General features: G+C 39.9%; 1 protein-coding gene across 1 annotated transcript in view; it reads right to left on the reverse strand.

Annotated features, from left to right (window-relative positions):
- Positions 1-4091: 4091 nt before the first annotated feature.
- Positions 4092-21267, reverse strand: part of LOC136840368 (uncharacterized) — a 17181-nt gene continuing 5 nt past the window's right edge. Inside the window, exons 1-4 of the mRNA XM_067107052.1 lie at positions 21199-21267; positions 15303-15416; positions 14691-14780; positions 4092-13679 (exon numbers count right to left, since the gene is read on the reverse strand). The exon at positions 21199-21267 is cut by the window's right edge and continues 5 nt beyond it. Coding sequence (XP_066963153.1) covers positions 8696-9706 — 1011 coding nt within the window. The 5' untranslated portion in view covers positions 9707-13679; positions 14691-14780; positions 15303-15416; positions 21199-21267 and the 3' untranslated portion in view covers positions 4092-8695. The remainder of the gene's footprint in view (positions 13680-14690; positions 14781-15302; positions 15417-21198) is intronic.

The raw sequence follows: 21267 nt of genomic DNA on the forward strand, positions 1-21267 counted from the left end.
TTGACCCTGTTGAGCCATGATGACAGGTTGCTGTGCATGAAGGGCGGCAGCCTTATGGTGAGGGAGGACCTTGTTTGGTCCATCAGGGTGGGCAGCGAGCGGAGAGCAGCATGGAGGAGCGCGTGAGCCTCAGCGTGGGAGAGGGCGCGGGCGGGTTGTGTGCAAGGGAGATAACTGATTCCACAAAGTTTGCGGTTATATGTATGTGGGAGGGAATGTCCGTGTCCATACTCACTACAGTACTGCACTCTTACTTGGAGTGGGTTATACTCGCGTCAATACACGCGTGGGAGCACGCCGTGTGGGTCCGCTAATGATGCTGGTGATCTGCCGACAAGAGTCAGCATGCCCGAACTCTTTGTTCGAGCGCCGTATTTAGGCTGTAGGCTGTTAGGTGCGTGGGGTAGTTCATGAAGCCAGGACTAGGTCGCCGTATGAGTCCGCTAATGACTTTGGGAACCACTCCGGGAGGTCACCACTGTAAGAGATGCAAAATAATGAGCAGGTGGACAAGTACTGCTGGTTTATTGGGAAAGCAGGTTGCCTTATTGCCTTATAAAGCGGCGTGTGGACATCATACAAAGGCATACAATAGGATACAGGTGACCCGAGGTCAATTGTTCTCTATGTGACACAGGACAGGTAAAAATACAAATGACATGAAAAGTAAATTACAAGAATTGACACAATAATGTTCTGACAAATGTACAACGAAAACAGGCATAAATAAATCAGTAATAGATACGTATTTACATAGATAAAAATGTGGCTATTTAGCGTGACCTAGGCTTGTGGGAAAGGCACTGCAGAAAACAGGAGGTTCACCATAGAAAACCCGTTGAGCAGGGACTTTACAATGGTGCACAACAAGGATGGCAGACAATTCATCACTCATGCAATGTATCAAAATCAACAAGCTTAAAAAATTATGGGAAGACAATAAACAAAATTACTGCTGCTGATCAAGAAAACAATTGTAGTTCAGCTTAACAAGCTTTTCTTTCTTTGCTGTGGTGTGCAGGCCTGTCCCATTTCCTTTGGGTTTTCTAGACAGTAGGCAGCAACACTGAGATTCTCGCTAATCCATTCTTGCACGTCACCAACTCGATGATGAATTATTTGGTTATGAAGTTGAGCATCCTTCTCTAATCGTGCATTCATCAAGGATGAAGCAGCAACCTTTGGGTTCACCATTCCTCAAGAATGGGTACATGGCTTATCCGCGCTGGGGGGTACACCCACAACATATTGGCTAAGCCACTGTCAAGTCTCATTACGAGGAAGGCACGCACTTAGTGCCAAAGACCTCTACTGACATTTTCACTTGACATTTTAATGTTATGACGAGTATTCTCTCTCCATTGCAGTAATGGCAATTTTTCACCAAAGCTGGGTGGCTAATACTTAGAGGGTACCCATCAGAGAGACAAATCATTATCTCTCAATAGCCCGATCAGATGGCCACTCTACCTGAAGACATCTGTACCACAAATGCACAAATGTGAGTGCTTGGGGATTCTAGGCCTATAGCCACAGGCTAAATTTCCACAGCCAGTTCAACCCAAGCCGGGGATGGGCAAGCACAGGTGTAACCTCCTGAGCACACACCTCACGGATTGCAAACTCCCCAGTGTATATACCTATGGTGTTACTCAGTCCATCGATGAATAACAACAGTCATTATTACAGATCTCACACCTGCTGAAAGGTAATGCCTACATAAGAATTAATATGGTTTTGTGCATATTAATTCTTATTAATATGCACAATTAGTAGAATTGGTGGCAATTAGTAGAATTGGTAAGCTAGGAAAATGACTAATAGGTCAGAACCCTAGTTGCGGCTGCCATTTACCATCACATTTTACACGATTCCCAGGCTGCAGTGTCCATGAATTGTCTATGAATAATGTGTTTCAGGCTGTAAGTGCTTAGTCCTAGACAAGAAACACACAGTACATGGGTATAACTACAACAAAAGTGTGGGAAACTATACTCGAGTAAAGAAGCAACTATAAATAAAAATTAATTTTTTTTTAAATAGTGAACCATTAAGAAGTTAAAATTTTAAATCAAGAGAACAAATTATACAAGCTTAGATTGACTTCATACTAGTAATGCAGACCTGTACAAGTAAAAATACACAAGATGTAAAACTGGTGAAAAGTTACCAGTTGCCAGTGAATTTAAATCATATTTTGAGGGCAGAAGGAGAAGGGGTTTAGTAGGAATTTTGAGGGCAAAAAGAGGAGGGTTTAGGAGTAGGTAATTTCACTCAAAGAATCTTTAACTAACTGCTTTCAATATGTCTACATTATGAGCACAGAGGAACATGATTTTGTCGAACAAGGTTGCTACAAACATATTAGAAAAAAAAAGTTATATCCAGTTCAACAGAGTACTTAGTTGGGTCAGGAACTATGGAAATGAGATAACATTAATATATCAAGAGCTTTATGATACATGAGAAGCAGTTCTTCGGAAAAACAATTCTCGAAAACTAGAGAGGACCTGCCTGAGGAGCCAAAAAAGTGCAAATAGGAGCGACTCCCATAAACAAACAGGAACAGGGAGAAACTGAACTACTGGGTTATGCCATCAAAGCCTCGATCATTGTGGGTGAGTCTTGATGTTTTTAGTAGTATGAAATTCTATTATAGTTTTTCTGGAGACCATTCAGATAATGGGTAACACTTTTAAGGTCTTTATTCTGTGAATATGAGTACAAGAGTAAGAGAATTGGGAAATTATAGTAAAACATGACTGGTAGCACTAAAAGATTAAGGAAGCTAAAGGTTGCATTACTGTGCAGCTCATACAGGTCTTGGAAAAGTTCAGAATAGAAAAGTGGAATGGAGAAGAGAGTAATAACACTGATATCAGCGAAATCAAAGGCATGGTTAATGGATATGGAGGACATGAAAATGTCCAGGTTGGAAAGTGGCCGTGCGGATACCATGGGAGGGGGGTTCAGTAGGAATGTAAATGATGATTTTACAGCTGATACTTTGGACTGAGGAGGCTCAAAAACAGATAGACAGCAAAGAAATCTAAAACAACGAAACCTGAATTTAGTGGCAGTCCTGTTCTGAAATCTGCTGATGCAAGACACCGACCAAGTGAAAGACAATCACCCTCATTAAGTCACAAAAAATCATGTTATCTTGAAATAAATACATAGCAATGAACAAATAGAAGTAACAGTACAGTAAGAGATCCAATTACACAGAAAAAAAAGATCACCTATTATCAAAACTGGATAGGGGTAAGAATCATTCCACACCGAAAAATGCATAACCTGTTCAACCTCAAATAGAATGAAAGAGGGCTAGAAATGGTGAAACTCCAGATGCAAAAAAATGAAAACAATGGAAAAATTAAACAATCTTAAAAGACAATGATGCGGCGTAAAGAAATAAAATGATGTGGAAAGTGTTTGGAGATCTTCTAAATGATGACAAATACACCACCATAGAATGTAACATCTGATATATCTGGGAACCCTTAGCCTCCAATTTACTAAACGTAATTGGAGTGGCAGTCAATGAAGGGTTGACCATAATATATGGATTTAATATAAAGATTATTCAAAATGAGCACATGTTTACTTGGAACAAACCTTAAAGGTCATCAGTTTGAGAGGGAACTTTTACGGAACAAACTAACCAAAAGAAATTAATTACATAATAAAGACCAGAAATATAGAGAAATATGTCAGAAAAACTAAAGCAATGGCGTATGGGACACTGAAGTCGTACTTTAGGAGGAGAGTGGATCAGAAAAGAGGAGACATTAGGTGGAAAATACAAAAGACAAGACTGCTGGAGCATGGTATGGGAGGATTATGGACAAAAAGAGGCTGAAAAACGTTTTAAATCAGCGAAAGCCAGTGAGGATATGGACAAAAAGAGGCTGAAAATGTTTTAAATCAGCGAAAGCCAGTGAGGATATGGACAAAAAGAGGCTGAAAAATGTTTTAAATCAGCGAAAGCCAGTGAGGATATGGACAAAAAGAGGCTGAAAAATGTTTTAAATCAAAAGAGGCTGGAAAAAAGAGGCTTGTTTTAAATTAGCGAAAGCCAGTGAATATGGACAAAAAGAGGCTGAAAAATGTTTTAAATCAGCAAAAGCCAGTGAGGATATGGACAAAAAGAGGCTGAAAAATGTTTTAAATCAGCAAAAGCCAGTTTGACTTTGTTCCAGGAAAATCAACTGGAGGCAACTTTTACGAAGAGCTAAATGCTCGAAGACACGGTAAAAAAAAAATTAAGGTAATACTTATGTATATCTTCAGAAGGCATTTAACAGAGTACCAAGCTGTGAGATGGACATTACGAATAGCAAATCATACCAGGCTTCCAAATGATCTGTGAAAACAGCAGAAGAAAAATCCTGATTAGTTAAAAGGGAACACTGGTGTCTATATGGTGTCTATCAAGGAACAGCATTTAACCCAATGCCATTTTTCACAGTAATAGAGGAAGTTGCCATCATGGGAGAAACAGAAGCTCCTAGTGGCAATGTTAGGCTCAATGAAGGTCTTAGGAAAACATTTGAAAGGTAGGAGACTGAAAAAGATAATGAGAAATGATAATCAAAGCAAGCAAAACTTAGGGTATGATGGCAAGAGGGAAACAAAGGATAAGTCGTGGTCTAGATAGTGGCCACGTGGCTGCTGTAAGCATGGTGTAGGTAAACTGTGATATCGAATGTAACAGATGGTGTTATAAGAGCTCCTTAGAATGCCAAAGTTTGAAAGGTGCGAGAGATGTTTTTTATGACCAGTATACACGAGCTACTACTGAGACATGACAGAGGAGGGGGACGACCTTCATTACCGAGGGACAGACGAGGTAGGACAGTTCTGTTATCTTGTTGAGTGATAAGGCTGTGAGGCTTAAACTGAGAGGGCAGTGAGGGAAGTGAATAGCAGCAATGATTAGAGTAGTGGAGAGATCAATGGAATGCGGGCGACAAGAGTTATAAATTCAATTTGCTTCTGCAAGACCTTTGTTACTGTCACCAGCAGCCATGTGCACAAACCAAAGAGAAACAGAGAAGGTATAATTACAAAATTCATGGCTGAATTGGCCTTGGAAGACCTTTCTCCAGATGAGACAATAGCAGAGAAGTAGAAAGGCTGGAAAAAAGGTGCTCAAGATCTCAAAGATAAAGTTTGGTCAGGTAATAACGAGGAAAGGAGAGGTTGCAAAGTGATAGATACTAGTGTTCAAGCTGGAAATTTTTTTTTAAATCGTTAACGAGGACTTGGCCCATGAGCAAATCAAGCTGTAAGTGTGCACATAGACAAAAATAGAGAAAACTATTTAGACATCTGAAGAAAAGACCAGATTATCTAAATATAATACTGTGGCTTTATGATGACATAACACATCCAATAGTATGTTGTTGCACATTTAAAATCGCTTTTTCTACAATCCTTTCCCACTCATGGCCAAGCCTTAACCTCCTTTAGGTCTAGAATACTATATACTCATTCAATTCTAATGTAAATACAGTATTACACAACACAATAAATTCTCTTATTTACAATCGATACATAAATGCAATCTTATATTTGCTTGACAGAGCTAAATGTCTATCAGCTTTAAACCTTCAGAATTATTTTCATTTTACTAAAATTTAAAGATTGAAGAGCACTAATTAACTATAATTTACTTTGAAATTTGAAATTTGGAATTCTAAAAAGACTGAAGTATAACTACCCTTATCTCTTTTGACCTTGTACTTCCACTAAATTTTTAACTGTTACCTTTCTCTTTTATATTTGAACACAATCACAAATAACCACATGCAGCTTAAGTCATTGTCTATAATACCAATTATGCCCTTACAGTGTATCTTTACAAATCACCCATTTAATTTATAAATTTCTCCTGTTATTGTTTAACAGAAACAAGGCTCTTTATTTTCATTTGTGCCTAAACTATCAGCTAAAATCAGAGAAACCAAACATGACATTTTTATAATAAAATAAAGTTTTATATATACTTACCAAGTAATTACATTGCTATTAGTTCCTGCTTTTTGTGGCAGCTTAAGTTTTAAAATTCCGCGGTAGAGCGCTCATATTGTTTTGGTGTAGGTAACAGACCCCACCCACTTTCGGCTCAGGTATTCAATTTGTTCATGCATAATGTCCATTAGAGGGGAGGCAGGAGGGCTCCGATCATGTAATTACTTGGTAAGTATATATAAAACTCATTATTTATCATAAAAATGTCATTTTTATATAAGCAACTTACCAAGTTATTACATTGCTGAATTCCACAGAGAAACGAGGTGGGATGCATGGACACTAACTACTCAAAAACACTCAGTAATGAAAATGAATTTGAAATAGATAGGTAGCCAGCATTGGACAATGCTTGTTGTAACCTTACCTGTTGAGAGAGCTACTCTAGACCGGTACTGCCTCTGGTTGGTGCTCATCATCAACCTGTAGCGGCTCAGCAGTAAAGCTGAGAATCGTCTCTACATTAGTGGTGCTCTGCCGCCAAGGAGTACTCCGATGGTTGCCAAAACGTTATACAAAAGAATATGCCCTTGCCCTGGCCCTAATATTGTTACCTACACCTCACATAAAATACCAAACCCAACCAAAAAGATATAATGACCGGTGGGTACTCCAGGTACATAGTACCCCCAGGCTCCCATAACTCAATCACCTAAAATCAAGACAAGGAAATAGAGAAAAAGGAGACATGCTCCTACCCTTCCTCCCCCAGTACCAAGCCAGCCACGGAAAATGGTCCTAATGTACTGCAGTTATCATAAGTGGTTTCTACATCACGCAAATAATGAGAGGCAAACACAGATCTGCATTTCCAGTACGTAGATTGAAGTATAGCCAACAGTGACAGATTGCGTTTAAAAGCCAGTGAGGTGGCGACCGCCCGGTCTTTGTGGGCTTTAACTTTCAAGAAAAGTAAGGCCTCTCCTGAATTCCCCTGTGGGATTCAGAGATCACTTCTTTAAGAAAGATGGATAACGTGTTCTTGGACATAAAATGAGATGGGCTCTTTATGGAACACGAGAGGTTACAAGAGGAACCTTTGATGCTCTTAGTCCTCTCCAGGTAACATTTTAAGGCTCTGACCAAACAGAGAACTCTCTCCTGGTCTGGAGGTCCCAGGATATATATCTGTAAGGTTCTTGATAGAGAATGAATGGGGCCAAGGATTGGCTGGGGCTTTGTTCTTCGCAAGAAATCCAAGGGTAAACAGGCAGACTGCATCACCTTGTGAAAAGCCAACCTGCTTGTCCAAGGCCTGTAATTCACTAACTCTTTTGGCTGTCACTAGAGTAACCAAAAAGAGAGTCTTCCATAAAGTCTCTCGAGGAAGATGTATGAAGAGGCTTGAAGGGAGGCCCTGAGAGCCAACAAAGCATGGCATCTAGGTTCCAAGGAATAGAAGGTGGTCTGTGTTCCCTTGAAGTATCAAAAGATTTTAAAAAGTCACTAAGATCCTGACTTGTTGCAAGATCCAAACCTCTGTGCCTGAAGACAGAATGGAGCATGGATCTATAGCCTTTAATAGTTGAAGTCACTAGTCCCCGAGAAGACTTCAGGAAGATTAAATAATCAGCTATTTGAGCTAAAGTGGTCTCAGAAGACGAGATACTGTGTCTTCGACACCAATCACGAAAAACTGACCACTTAGCCTGGTAGACGTCAGATAAAGATTGTCTACAGTTGGCAATAGCCTTCACAGCTGCCTTTGAAAATCCTTTCGCTCTGACAAGCATCCTGACAGTCTGAAGCCTGTCAGAGCAAGAATGGACAAACCTTGATGATAGGGGAGGAAATGTGGTTGCTTGAGAAGACTTTGACACTATGGAAGAAGTCTTGGGAAGCCCACTAAGAAGCTTACAAGGTCCGGGAACAATTCTTTCTGCAGCCAAAACAGGGCCACTAGCGTCATCGACAAGTTGCTGTGAGACTGAAACTTCTTGATGACTTCCCCCACCATAATGAATGGTGGGAAGGCATACATGTCCAGGTAGGATCAGTCCTGGAGCATTGTGTCTGTTGCCCAAGCCAGAAGGTCCAGAACTGGCAAGCAATACAGGGGAAGACAATGATTCTTCAGTGTCGAAAACATGTCTATCACTGCTTCCCCCACCATTTCCATAGGTCAATGCACACCTGCGGATTCAGCGTCCACTCCGTCGGTAGGACCTATTTGTGGTGACTCAGTCCATCTGCAAGAATGTTCATTTTGTCCTGAATGAAGTGGGTGATGATCCAAGTATGGTTGTCCTGGGCCCAAATGAGAAGATCTCCGGCTGCCTGGCAAAGAGAGAAAGAGTGTGTGCCTCCCTGGTTCCTTATGTAGGCCAGCGCTGTCACATTGTCCAAGTGGACTGCAATTATGTTGTTGTGTGACACCAAAGCAAAATGCTGAAGAGCCAAGTGTATCATTTTCAGCTCCTTTACACTGATGTGGAGCAATCTTTCTTCTTGCGACCATGTCCCCACAACTTCCAAGTCCTGTAAATAAGCTCCCCATCCCAGGTCTGAAGCATCTGAGAACAAGGTTAGGCTTGGGTTCAGGAGGGAATAAAGACTTCCCTACCAGGAATCTCTCTTCTCCCAGCCATCACCAAGGTCCTCCTTGATTTCGGGAGTAATGGGGAAAACATATGAGTCCCGAGACGTCTTCCTGCGCCAGCTAGCCTTCAGGAAGAACTGCAGGGGTCTCGAGTGCAGTCTCCCTAATGGCACAAGCTTCTCTAGGGATGAAAAAGTGCCCAAGAGGCTCATCCACTCTTTGGTTCAGCAGGAAGGAAGAACGAGAAATTTCTGAATCATCTGCAGGCAGGTAAGAATTCTCTGTGACAGAAAAGCCCGAAAACTCTGAGAGTCGATCATCATCTCTAAATAGACGATCGACTGAGTCAGGACTAGTTGTGACTTGGAAAAGTTGACCAGATGGCCCAAATCCTGGACAAGGGAGAGTCTTCTGTAAGTCTTCCGTGTAACGGTTTCTTGGCAGGGAGCATAGGAGCCAGTTGTTGAGATACAGGCATATGTTGATGCCCATCAAACTTAGCCGCTTTGCTACTGAGGCGAGAACCCTGCCCTGGGCCATCAATCTCAAGTACTTTCTGGATTCTGGGTGGACTGGAATGTGAAAGAATGCGTCCTTTATGTCTATCGTAACCATCCAATCCCCTTGATGAATGGAGGACAGCACTGACTGATTGGCTTCCATCCTGAATTTTGTGGTCTTTATGAAAAAATTCAGAGCACTTAAGTCCAGGACAGATCTCCACCCTCCCGATGACTTGGGTATGATGAAGAAGCTGTTATAAAACCCTTCGAGTTCCCGTCTTTCACAACTTCTATAGCCCATTTTTTTGAGCAGAGAGGTAACCTCCTTTGACAGGGCCAAAAACCTCTGTGAGCCTATGGAGTAGGCTGTCAAGTTGATGGGCGCCAATGCCAATGGGGGCTTTGAGTTGAATGGGATTGAGTACCCCTCTCTCAAAACCTCTATCACCCATGGTTCCACACTCTTGACTTCCCATTTCCTCCAAAAATGGAGAAGTCTTGCTCCCATCGGCACACGGAGGACAGGATCCTCACTTGCTAGAAGAAGGTCTGGTAGATGACTTGATGCCTGTGTGCACCGCGTGGGGCTTGGTACGTGGTTGGGGCTGATACCCTGCTCTGCTGACATGAAAAGGCCACTGCTGCAAAGGAGAAGCCACCCTTACACTAACAGGTGCCGCAGGTGTCCAAATCAGCTGCTTTGGGCTTTTAGTGGACTGTGTTAGCAAGTCCTGGGTAGCCTTCTTCTGAAGCTCCAAAGCTACACGCTCCAAAGTAGCCTGGGGAAACAGACTATTTCGGTCCAACAGGGTGAAGAGCAGAGACGATTTCTGAGGAGTGATTCCTTCAGTGACAAACGAACACCCGAGCTCCCTCTTCTTCAATACGCCTCAGGCAAAGAGAGCAGCCAATTCTAGCGATCCATCATGAACTGCCTTGTCCACACAAGATAAAACTCCTAGCCAGTCGGCAGTAAAATTGTCCGGTAGAGCTGTGCAATCTATAGTCTTCTTTGTCAAAGCTCCCACTGTCCAATCAAGGAAGCTGAATATTTCAAAGACTTTGAATAAGTCTTTCACTAAATGATCCAACTCCATTGGCAAAAAGCCTATCTTGGCCAAAGGATGAGATCGAAGAGCTAAGTCCTTTAGTTCTTGCTCTGCAGTTGAAGGATTCTTTAAAAGGCTCAAGATGTTATCGATATGATGATGAATCAGTTCCAAAGAGGAGTCTTGTGCCACCAAAACGCTGACACTAGTCAAAACTGGCTGCGTTGGATGATCAGAAGCAGTGATATGAGATGTTAAACGCTTGTCAGGGTGTGGCGCCAAACGAGGCGGTGAGTGTGGCAACTGAGCCCGCTGAGACTTCATAGGAGACATGATGATCAGGCGCCAAACGATGGTTGGAGCGCTTGGCTCAGACAGCATGCTCACCTCCACTCGGGTGCTCAAAATCAGCTACCCCAACATATGTCACTGGGTGTTTGAATGCTATCGAACATTCGAAATGCATGCTAGTATCAACAACTGGCTGCTTAATGCCAGCCGAACGCCTGGCACCACACAAGCGATCAACCGCAATGCTGTTATAGAGGGATGAATAAATTTGTTTTTATTTAGCATTTCCCAACGTTTTGTGAGAGAGAGAGAGAGAGAGAGAGAGAGAGAGAGAGAGAGAGAGAGAGAGAGAGAGAGTAATTGTCGTTTGTGAGTGCTTCGGTTGTTGGAAGAGGGATGAGGTCGTTAGTTTGTTTACGGCGCTGTCTGTCTGTGGAATATATGTGAGGATTTTTTGGTTTTGGAGGCAGTTTTGAGTCAGAGCTAGTGCCGGTCAGTCGTTTTTTTGGTCTTAAACAGTTTGTTTGTGTGCTGATTCAGAGTTGTTGTTTTTCCTTGTTAGTGTGCTGTTGTTGTTGCTGTATGTTCGTGAGTCGTGTGTTTTTCTGTTTTGGTTTGGTTTGTGGTTTTGTGTGCTGTGTTGGCGACCGTGGACGCCTTACTCCATCTTCCAGCAACCGAGGACCAGGGTGACTGTTGTGTACTGTTTTTTTGTGGTTTTGAATTCCGTCACACTGTCTACCCTCACTGTGTGCTCAGCCAACACTGAACACACCCCTACCAGGTGCTCGGCTGACACTGCCTGATCAGCGCTCTTCTTAGATGAGCGTTGCAGTATAAACAACTCGCGAGACATTGGGGTGTCTTCTTGGTCCCAGAAGCTACAAGGAGGTTCAGGACTCCAAACCAGATCTCTGAAACGCTTACAAGGGAGTGGAGGAATGCATTCAGGAGCTGCTGACTTTTTCAATGGTCTGAAAATGTTGGAAAGGTGCCGACTGCGCCTCCTATCCACGCTAGAATCGGAACTACTCGACGATAAGGGGTGTACATCCACTCGGATGCCTTTCCAATGGCCATCCGGCGAGTTCTGGGAATGGTGAACAGGCTCGATTGAGGGGTCAATTACCAGTGGGCAAACACCACCGACCTCCCTTGGATGTTCGGTTTGCCGCCTCCCAGGTTTAGGGGTTTGACAGGGACCTAGGTCTAGGAGCGTCAGTGGGACACGATTGAGGGGGGAAACTACCCATGGGTAAACCCCACCGACCTCCCATGGACATACGGTTTGCCTCCTCCCAGGTTTAGGGGAGTTTGACAAGGACCTAGGTCTATGAGCGTCAGTGGTGTGAGTAGCCACCTCCTCCACTGACAAGACACTTTGCACTCAATTGATTCATCAAGATTTTAACAGAAGCACACAATTGGGTTACGGTATTAACCATAATGCTAAATTTCTTATCTACTCGGATTTAAAGTCTTCCATTACCCGATCCCATTCCTTAATGTCAGAACAATTTTGCCTTCTACAAGAGGTATGAGTGTCATACTTAGCAGATGTCAGTCTCCTCTTGCAGCCCTTGCTGCAATACCTAACACTATGAACACTCGAGTCTGACATATCCAGTCACAATTAAGGAAAAAAGCTGGTTAGCATTACCAAAATCTACAATGTACCTCACCAAATTCAGTGATGTCCACAAACAACCAGTGAAAACAAATAAAAACAAAAGCTACCCAGCGACCGATGTTCAGTCAACGAGCAGCAGGAACGAATTGAATTCCTGAGCTGGTTGTCCAAGTGGGCGGGGTCTGTTACCTACACTAAAACTTAGCTGCCATGAAAAGTAGGAACTAATAACAATGTAATTAGTTGGTAAGTTACTTATATAAAAATGTATTTTACACCTGTGAGCATCTGTCTGAGGACACAAAAATGAACCAATCAGACGAGTTGAAAAGATGGCACTGCCAGTGATATTAGTATGGGGAATAGGAAAATACTTAAAGCAAGGAAGGAACTATATAAATGAAAGAAGGAAAACAGCATGAATAGGTCAGTTAAATGTAAATTCACATCTTATTTTTACTTACTTTGTAAGGATAATGATACACCTGAGTACCATGCAATGACAGACAATATCCAAGAACTTGAGTACGTTTTTGTGAGCTCCAAACTCCAGAACTGATCCTTTTCTACCCCTAAATCATGTCAGTGAAACTGTACACTACTACTGTATTTTTATGCACAACACAACGCATTTAATTTCATTTAGACTAATTTGGAACTAATTGTAATAAATTAGAAAACCACACAGGGTAACAAAAGGAGCACTGAGAACCACAAAGGATACACAAGATACTGTACACCATGATCACAAGCTTAAGACAAAGAGCTTGCCAGAAAAAGGACACCTAAGAGAAATATTTAGCAACAGCCAAAGCCAACTTGAATCACTTATACATATCAAGTTGCACCCATTCTTGACAGTGCCTTTATTATATCAAGTGACATCCACTCTGGCCAAAATAGTGACAGAAGTCTGTTATTAAGAGGTACTGGTGTAAAACAGTGAATAACAAACCTGCTTTCTGCTGACAGGCAGTCAACTGTAACACAGTTGCATTCCTTAAAGAAAGGAGTGAAGGAAAGAAGAAATGACCAGTGACTTTGCAAGCATTAAAGCATAGGCAGACAGTTATGAAGATGTCCTCAATTCTGTATACTTGAACACTTACCAGCTCAAAAACACCTGGAGATTGTACAACCATGTATACACAGTTTGTAAACACAAATAACGGATCAAAGTTCCATGGCCCAATCCTCACAATAACAAGGAAGAGTGCTGCCTTGAAGAGCCCATTTAGATGGACGAGAGACTCAAGCAAGAATATCGTACTATCAGAAAAGGTAAGAAGTTCAATGGACATAGTGCAAGTGAGCAAGCAACACATATGGAGAGACAGAACTTTCACTTGTTGGGAGAGGTCACATGCTCTCAATAATAAAATATTACCACGTTGGTTTCAACATCTGCTCAAGCACCCAGTTTCTCTGCCATTGCTGAATGCTAAGGCAAAAGTAAAAATAAAAAGGTTTGGAACTTGCATTAATATACTTGAACAAAATTAACAGAGAAGAGCGAAAATCTTTTTAGAAAAGACCCTCTTTAAACAGGTTCATTGGATGAATTCCATCATCAGATCTTGAAGCCAGTCTTGAAAAAACGTCTTCAGGATAAAGAAATATGCCAGACGAACCTGAAATACAGTCATAATTTAGTATCAGGTAAAAAGATGGTTGAATCTTCACACCACTTGTAAATTATTTTTCAAGAACCTCAAATATACCTGGCAGTTTACACATATGCCAAAAACCAACAAACTCGTAAACAAAGAAATTAACTGGCAAAGTACAATAGAACACACAACTAGATTTTCTTAATGCTTCTCATAATATAAAAAACGTCACCCTGACCGAAGACAGTTAAATCTTATTAAAAGAATATATCTATTAAACCCCTATTACTATTATTAGTATTGTAACTATCTTGAAGTAGCTCAAAACGAACATTCCATCTTCTGTTTCTAACCTCCTAACAAGGACTTCAAAGAATTTAAGTAATGCAACAAAGAAATTGAAAACGACAGCTAAAGGCTTATGAGGGGCGCCTTGAATGTTAAACATCATTCATCCGGCAGCCAAACTGAATGTCAGCCGGCATGACATCACGGTGACATTCCCAGGTTGGGCTAAGATCTGTCAGATCGAGCTTCAGAAAAAATGACAAGTCTTATTGGTTATCCATGACCCCGTGTTAATTACATTTGGCTAATTCTTTGCCTTTTCCATTGCCAACCCAGAATGATTTTGTTTTCAGTTTGTCCTCTGCCATCCTTGAGCTGAAGCAGCAATAATATTCAACTCAGACTTTGCTTTCACGAGGCAGGTCTATGGATCAAAGAAATTTAACAGCTTTATCGAGTAGACTGGTAGAGGTAAATGACAAGTCTTAAGATTCTTTCCCCTCTTCCACTGCTACCCTGCCTAAGGTCTGCCCTCTGTATAGGCTCTCGGTTTCCTGTTCCACTGGGTCTCTCTTACCAAAAAAAGTCATCTTTAATGACCCTTAGTAATCCTTAATGGTTCAGCTTCTCCTGTCTCATTTCTTGAAGATTCTTTGGCTGAACCATAGGATACTCTAGATATGTGACTTAGCGATCTCACACACACAAACGCAAAACCTAATTATAATGAATCCAGAAACTTACCAGGTTTTTACACATATATATAAGTTGTCTGCAATTGTTTTATAAGAATTTCTTGCTAGACTGTCTTGCTCTTGCTGGATTCTGATCTCCCTGTAATGAAAGAAATGACAGACTATTAACTTTATTTTGTCCAGTAAAAATTTTTATCTAAAAAATTATCCACAAAATACCTCTCTCGAAAGTTCCAAAAATATTTTCTCCTTATTAATTTCTGTTCTAACCAGACCATTTTTTCCATAACTATTTGAATGATGATTAAGTGGAACTCTTCATTTATATCAGACAGATCAAACATTTCGAACACTGAAGAATGGGTTGAAACTTTCAGCCCATGTCCATTCATACGATACACAGACCTCTGTCATATCCCCAAACCGAGTGGTTAGAATTAATTGTGATTAGTTTTGTCAGCAGTATTTCCCACTGTATGTTGAGCCCAGCTTCCCAAAATCCAAATTTCTTTCTCAATTGAAATTGCATGGAAGGTTTGTTGTACAGAATTAAATGGAACCACATTTTTAAATTTTCTTCCTTAAGAGGGTATAATCATAAATGTCAACACATCTGAAATGGGTACAGGGAAATATACATTTAATTATCCACCTTATTTACCTCGATTTGATTGGAGAACCTTGCACTTTCTGTCACAGATAAAGTGTACAGCCAATGGGCACTCACAAAAAAAAGTTTCCTTCCTGGAATCACTGATGAGGACACCAACGTAACCTAGAGAACAGGTAAAGTAACGGTAATGCTTGAAAGAGTACAATGTCAACAAGGGGTTTGGTTACATCAAAAGCTGCCTTTTTTATAAATTATCCATAAAGTTGCAATGGGTAAATTACAATTTTTTAAACCTAACCTAAGTCACAGGCAACTAGGTGATTGTTATCTTGTAACATATGATTTTTATTTTGTACATAGCATTGTACTTTTCTACCCGTACGTACAATCATTTGAGTTACCACTATTGTGGCTTCTACTCATCAATGAGAGCATAATCAGGGATAAAAATAACTAATATTTCAACAACTGGCTTCTTGATATCATATCACTACAGAGTTCTGCATACTTGAGAAAACAATTGCATTACATAGTTTGCATGATCAGGAATCACTTTGTCTGGTTAGGTATTTTCTATAGTCACCAGAAGTTACTGTAGGTTTTAAAAAATTTTAAGTATAAGAAGTTTATTCAAACTTTACTTGATCAATAAAACATACATGTATGATCATCAATGTATCCACAGAAGTTGGGTTAAATCCACAAACTGCAATGAAAGGAAATTACTCCAAACCCCACTTTTTCTAAGGCCTAAAACACGATCGAGCTTTGTGTTCGACGAACTTTGTCTGCGTGACGCCAGAAGCGGGCAAAGTTCTGACTTTGCCCGCTGTTTCTCCGCTTCTGACGTCACATCGGACAAAAAAGTTCATCGAACAAAGCTCAATCGTGTGGACGCAGCCTAGGTCATTAAAATGCCTGATTCCAGTGCTTCCGGATAAGCCTTAAGCCTTAATTACAGTTATTTTTCTCAGGGAAATAATTAAAATGAATTAAATTAGTTCCACAAGCTGAAAAATAATCACATTCCTTTTACACTAGCGCCATGCAAAAGGTGAAAAATCAAAATCTGGAAAGACTTCTTAAATTGACTAGGCAAAAGTTAGCAATGAGTAAAAACAAAGTCTGCTTTAATGGGTCACTTATCCCACTTGCAAAGCAATTACTCCTGAGCTCTGTCTACATACTAAATACGTGCCAACCAAAGATGAAATGATGTCACTAAAAGTGAGACACACCAAATTAGATGCAAGTAGTCACTTGAGTGCTGTCCAGAGCTCCCCCAAGGGAACCTTAACTCAAAAACAACAGGTCTCCCTCCCACACGAAAAATGTACCATCATCACCAGATGCCAGGAGTAACATTTTACTGATTCAGTTAGTGAACTGTCACTCATATTCGGAGAGTTTCTTTGTTTGCATACATTTTTTTCACTGAAATTTGGTCATTTTTCAAGATACGATGAATTTCGATTACGGTACTAAAATTTACAATGATGCACACCCCATTTTCAATAACACAATATACAAATAAAAACCTTGGAAACAGATTTTTACAGATTTTGCAGGTTCCTTTCATAAAGCTTGTATTAAACTTTTCCCTAGTTATTCAAAGTGGATGTTTTCAACTGACATTCGCACCATATTTAACTCCTGTTTCTTATGTCTCAAACTGCGTACAACCGACATAAAATTCAATTTTAGCAGAAAAAAGGGTAAAATTTTGGCTAAAATATCCACAAAATTTTTCACCTCCCTGATTTCTGTGAGCCAACAGAGCAAACTGTTATTACGAACACAAACAACCCCTACTTTGTGATACAAGTGGATTCCATTAATAGACCGAATTCATGTCTATATTTCATCGTACACAAGAAGGGGACATAACTATCTTTATGAACATACGTCACCTACAGTGACCGTAACCCCATACTCATTTAGCCTAAGTATAGAAGGTCAATGTGCTGTTACAAGATATCATTTGAAATGTAAAACTAGAAATAAAATGCAAACTGGAATTACTTAAAAATAAACAACAGAATTACGATATTGGGTGCAATTTTTAGTCTAAAACTAAACCTAAGCAAACAATGATGTATAACTCATCAAAATAAAGTAGTTTACCAAGATCACTAAGTCATATTTAGACTCATTGGGATCACCCAAAGAATTCAAAATATGACCAAGGTAAATTTAAAGAACCTGGACATCTTAAAGGTGGAAAGAAACCATAGGGAATGATCAACAGATAAAAAGAACACTGTAAGCCATGCCTCTCTAAAGGAAGAAACAAAATTCGACGGAAGACATTAGGATCACCTGCCAATCAAACAAGAAACTGCTGCTGAGCACTACAGATTATAAAATCAATAGCTTAGGTAGGCAATCTGCCCACTAGATGATCTACTGAAATATACCACACATAAACGAACTATCCCTTTATAAACAGAGTATGACAGCATCCCAAGCTCCCTGGCCCTCATCCCCCTGTAAACATCTCAACCTTAGGACATTAATTTTGAAACACTTAGATGCATTGTATTATTTAGCCTCTAAAACACCAAAAACACCTCAGGTCCTAGGAACTGTGCTGAGTCAAATATATCTATGCCTTCTTAGCTACTCCTTTCTGTCATTTCTGAATTCATTGTGAAACATTTAGGATATTTTACTGGATCAAACATGACTAACAGTTCCTCAACAGAGCTGAAATCGCACAACACAATATTGTTGGGAGATTCTGCTAGACCACAAAGGGCAAACTGTTCCTTCCAAAGACTAGTCTGCATGACACTCGATTCAGTTATATGTACAGTACTCTGGAAGATCCAACTTATGAACTTCAATGACACACAAAAGTAAGAGTAACAACTGGACTTTAATATCCTTTGTAAATAATATACGCCATTCATTTATGCCACCTTTATTAATCAATATCACTTTTCTAGTTCAGGACCAAAGAAATCAGGAGCAGGATGAAGAAAAATAGTATGGCCTGACAATGAATGAAGCAACACACTATAAGACAAGAACAACAAAAGCAGGAGTAGAGTTTCCATGTCTGGCTGAAAAAATATTAATACTGTATTTCCACAGAGCAAATGTAGGAAAAAGAGGTAAAATAGGCATTACTAGGTCACCTGACCAATGGAGGAATGCACATGACATTGTAATTTTATACTTCACAGGAGCAGTATTTTCATGCCTGCCCAAGGCACCTCAGTCACAGTAATAATAATTCAATGAAGTTCTGGGGTTACACTTCCTAAATTCCTGTTAGAAAATCAAGCTTATTGCAAAAAACCTCTACTAAAATGGAGTTCTAGCCTAACTTCCATGATTAACAGCTGGGCAGGAAAGGAACCAATTGGTACTCAACTACTTATAGAAATGGAGTTCTTACATTGCAACCTTCATCAGCAAATTGAACCCTTTCGAGCGAAGTTACATACAGCATATATTTAGAGGATATTATTTCCATATCTTACATGTCAGCTAAACCTACCTTGTAATGTTTTACAAGACTGAGAGAAGGCTACTACACTGGATTTCAATATTCCCAAATCTCTCTATATCACTTGTACCCATAACTAGTACTAAAACAATGAGCATATGGATTTACAGGAATAAGTGAAGCCACACTATGACTGGGAATTATTTAGTGCTATAAAATTCCTGCTGTTCACAGATTACACAGTTGATCCAAGTTACAAAGGATATTTGTGGATCACCTTGCAAGTAGGCTAGCAAGACTAGCTTTTTGTTTGCCCTTAATGTTATACACAGTGCCATTACAGTAACTGTTGCACTTTTCATGGAACATATGGAACTTAGTGTAGAGCTCAACCAAAAGGTCCAGTGTAGTAGTCAGTTTGAGGTAACGACCATGTGTAAAACTATATTATTGATAAATATAATGTACAAGTATGCCACTCAGGCATAAAAAAGACCTTTAAGAACCATTCATTTTGGTCTGAAGTCAAAATCCACCAGCAAACCAGTGACTCACCACACCAATAACCAGTTATCTCCTCAAAGCTATAACTGTGCAAAATCACCATTTAGCCTAACCCATGATAACATCAATCTTCTGTCCCTAATTGAAGAGCGTCAACATCATCATCCTGTCAAATGTGTATTTTGATATCAGTTATATACTGTAGTGGATTATACAAGATTGAGATTATAAATAATGGTCAAAGTATAAAGACTATACTGTGCTATCTCAGGAGTTTGGTTAAATTATCATAACCCTAAATCAGACAACCAATTATGGAGCCAATGATGACAAACCAGTCACAAATTGTGTCATGGAAATGCCAATGTAAGTAAGTCACTAATGAGGACCCTGAGAAACCACAATGAAAGTACAGCTAATTTCAATATTTAATCAATAACCATACATATATATGAGCAAAAAATATCTACAGCAATTTTTACAGCTTGATAGTTCCCAATCTGCACCTCAAGATGTGTGTTTGGTATACAATGACACATAAAAATGATGGCTATGCATCTGATACACCACTGAAGATCAGTGTCAAATATAACACTAATACAGTAGCACCTCAACTTATCAGGCTCTTTATTCTGATATATAAATAACAAACATGTATTGGTTCTATTTGCTAATCCCTGATCTCTAATTGTTTATCAGCTTTTCATTTAACTTGTTTCATTGGCAGGTGATTTTCCTTTGGAACCCTCTTGGGTTTACAGTCTGTTGAGTCCGCCTATAAGGGTTTTCTGCTGAAGATTTAAAGAAAAATAACCTATAATATTGCCTGCACTTAAGTATTTTCTAGATATCTTACAGCTAACAATAATTCTGTAGAATTCCTAACCTAAACTAACCTTTGCTTTATACTTAACATTCAATTTATGAAAATGATTCAAAAGTCTATAGCTTCTAAAATGGTAGCATAGCAAAATAACCATCACAGTACAACAAAGTAACTGATAAGCACAGTAGCTGGTACATTGAGGTGTTCTAGTTTAATCAGATGATTGATTTGTGAACAGCCTATTACCACCCCATACCAGTTTGCATCAAAATACCAACGCACTGTTTGTGTTGAGCATCAGTATCATTGTAGGGTTTGGGGTACGTAACACCTCTATGTACCAACTGCTGTACTTTCCAGTTACATTGTTGTACTGTGATGGTTATTTTGCTATGCTACCATTTTAGAAGCTATAAACTCTTGAATAATTCTCATAAATTGAATGTTAAGTATAAAGCAAATTTTAGTTTAGGTTAGGAATTCTACAGAATTATTGCTAGCTGTAAGATATCTAGAAAATACTTCACTGGCTGCAGCTAAAGTTTTCACAATAAAAAAACCTTTGTAGTTGACAGTTCCCTCAATTTCGTTTTTTCCTTAGGCTATTAGTAATATTTTACTAATGAAACCTAGTCTAAACAAATAGAAATCTAAAGTAATTTGTAAAACAAAATGGCAGCCATTCTCAATCTTAGTGTATCTGTCTTGGCAACACTTTCCAATGGATTAGGCCTAGGCAAAATATAAAGGTTGGCCTACCTTTGCAATAGCACAGACAAATTGCAAGGGGTAAAGCTGCTTTAATCTTATTATTGGCTACAGGCCTATGTCTAGGATATCAGCTATGGTCCAAAGTTGCCCTGTAGCCTATGTACAAAGACTAAACAAAAGGTTCCTCTATTATCGTTTAACCACAACCCAGAAAATATTACTTTCCTTGATAAAACAGGTTCATCCTAGACTTGCCTTCCATAAATTAACATTAAACTACGATTGGCTGCTTAAGCCTAGCACTTGGTGGTAGGCCTTTAGCTCTAGACTAAATACCTACCATCTAGCTTAAGCTTTTCTTTTCAAGTGACTAAACCTGTACTGTTTTTAAGAAACAAGTACCAGGATGAAGTCTCACCATTAACTTAGCATTCGTCAACCTAACTCACCTAAGCAACAGGGGCTGAAGTGAAGACGTCGTCGAGAAAGGATCGGGAAACCTGACGGCTGACAGTTGT

Source organism: Macrobrachium rosenbergii, chromosome 7, assembly GCF_040412425.1.
Source record: "Macrobrachium rosenbergii isolate ZJJX-2024 chromosome 7, ASM4041242v1, whole genome shotgun sequence".
In the NCBI taxonomy this organism is placed as follows: domain Eukaryota; kingdom Metazoa; phylum Arthropoda; class Malacostraca; order Decapoda; family Palaemonidae; genus Macrobrachium; species Macrobrachium rosenbergii.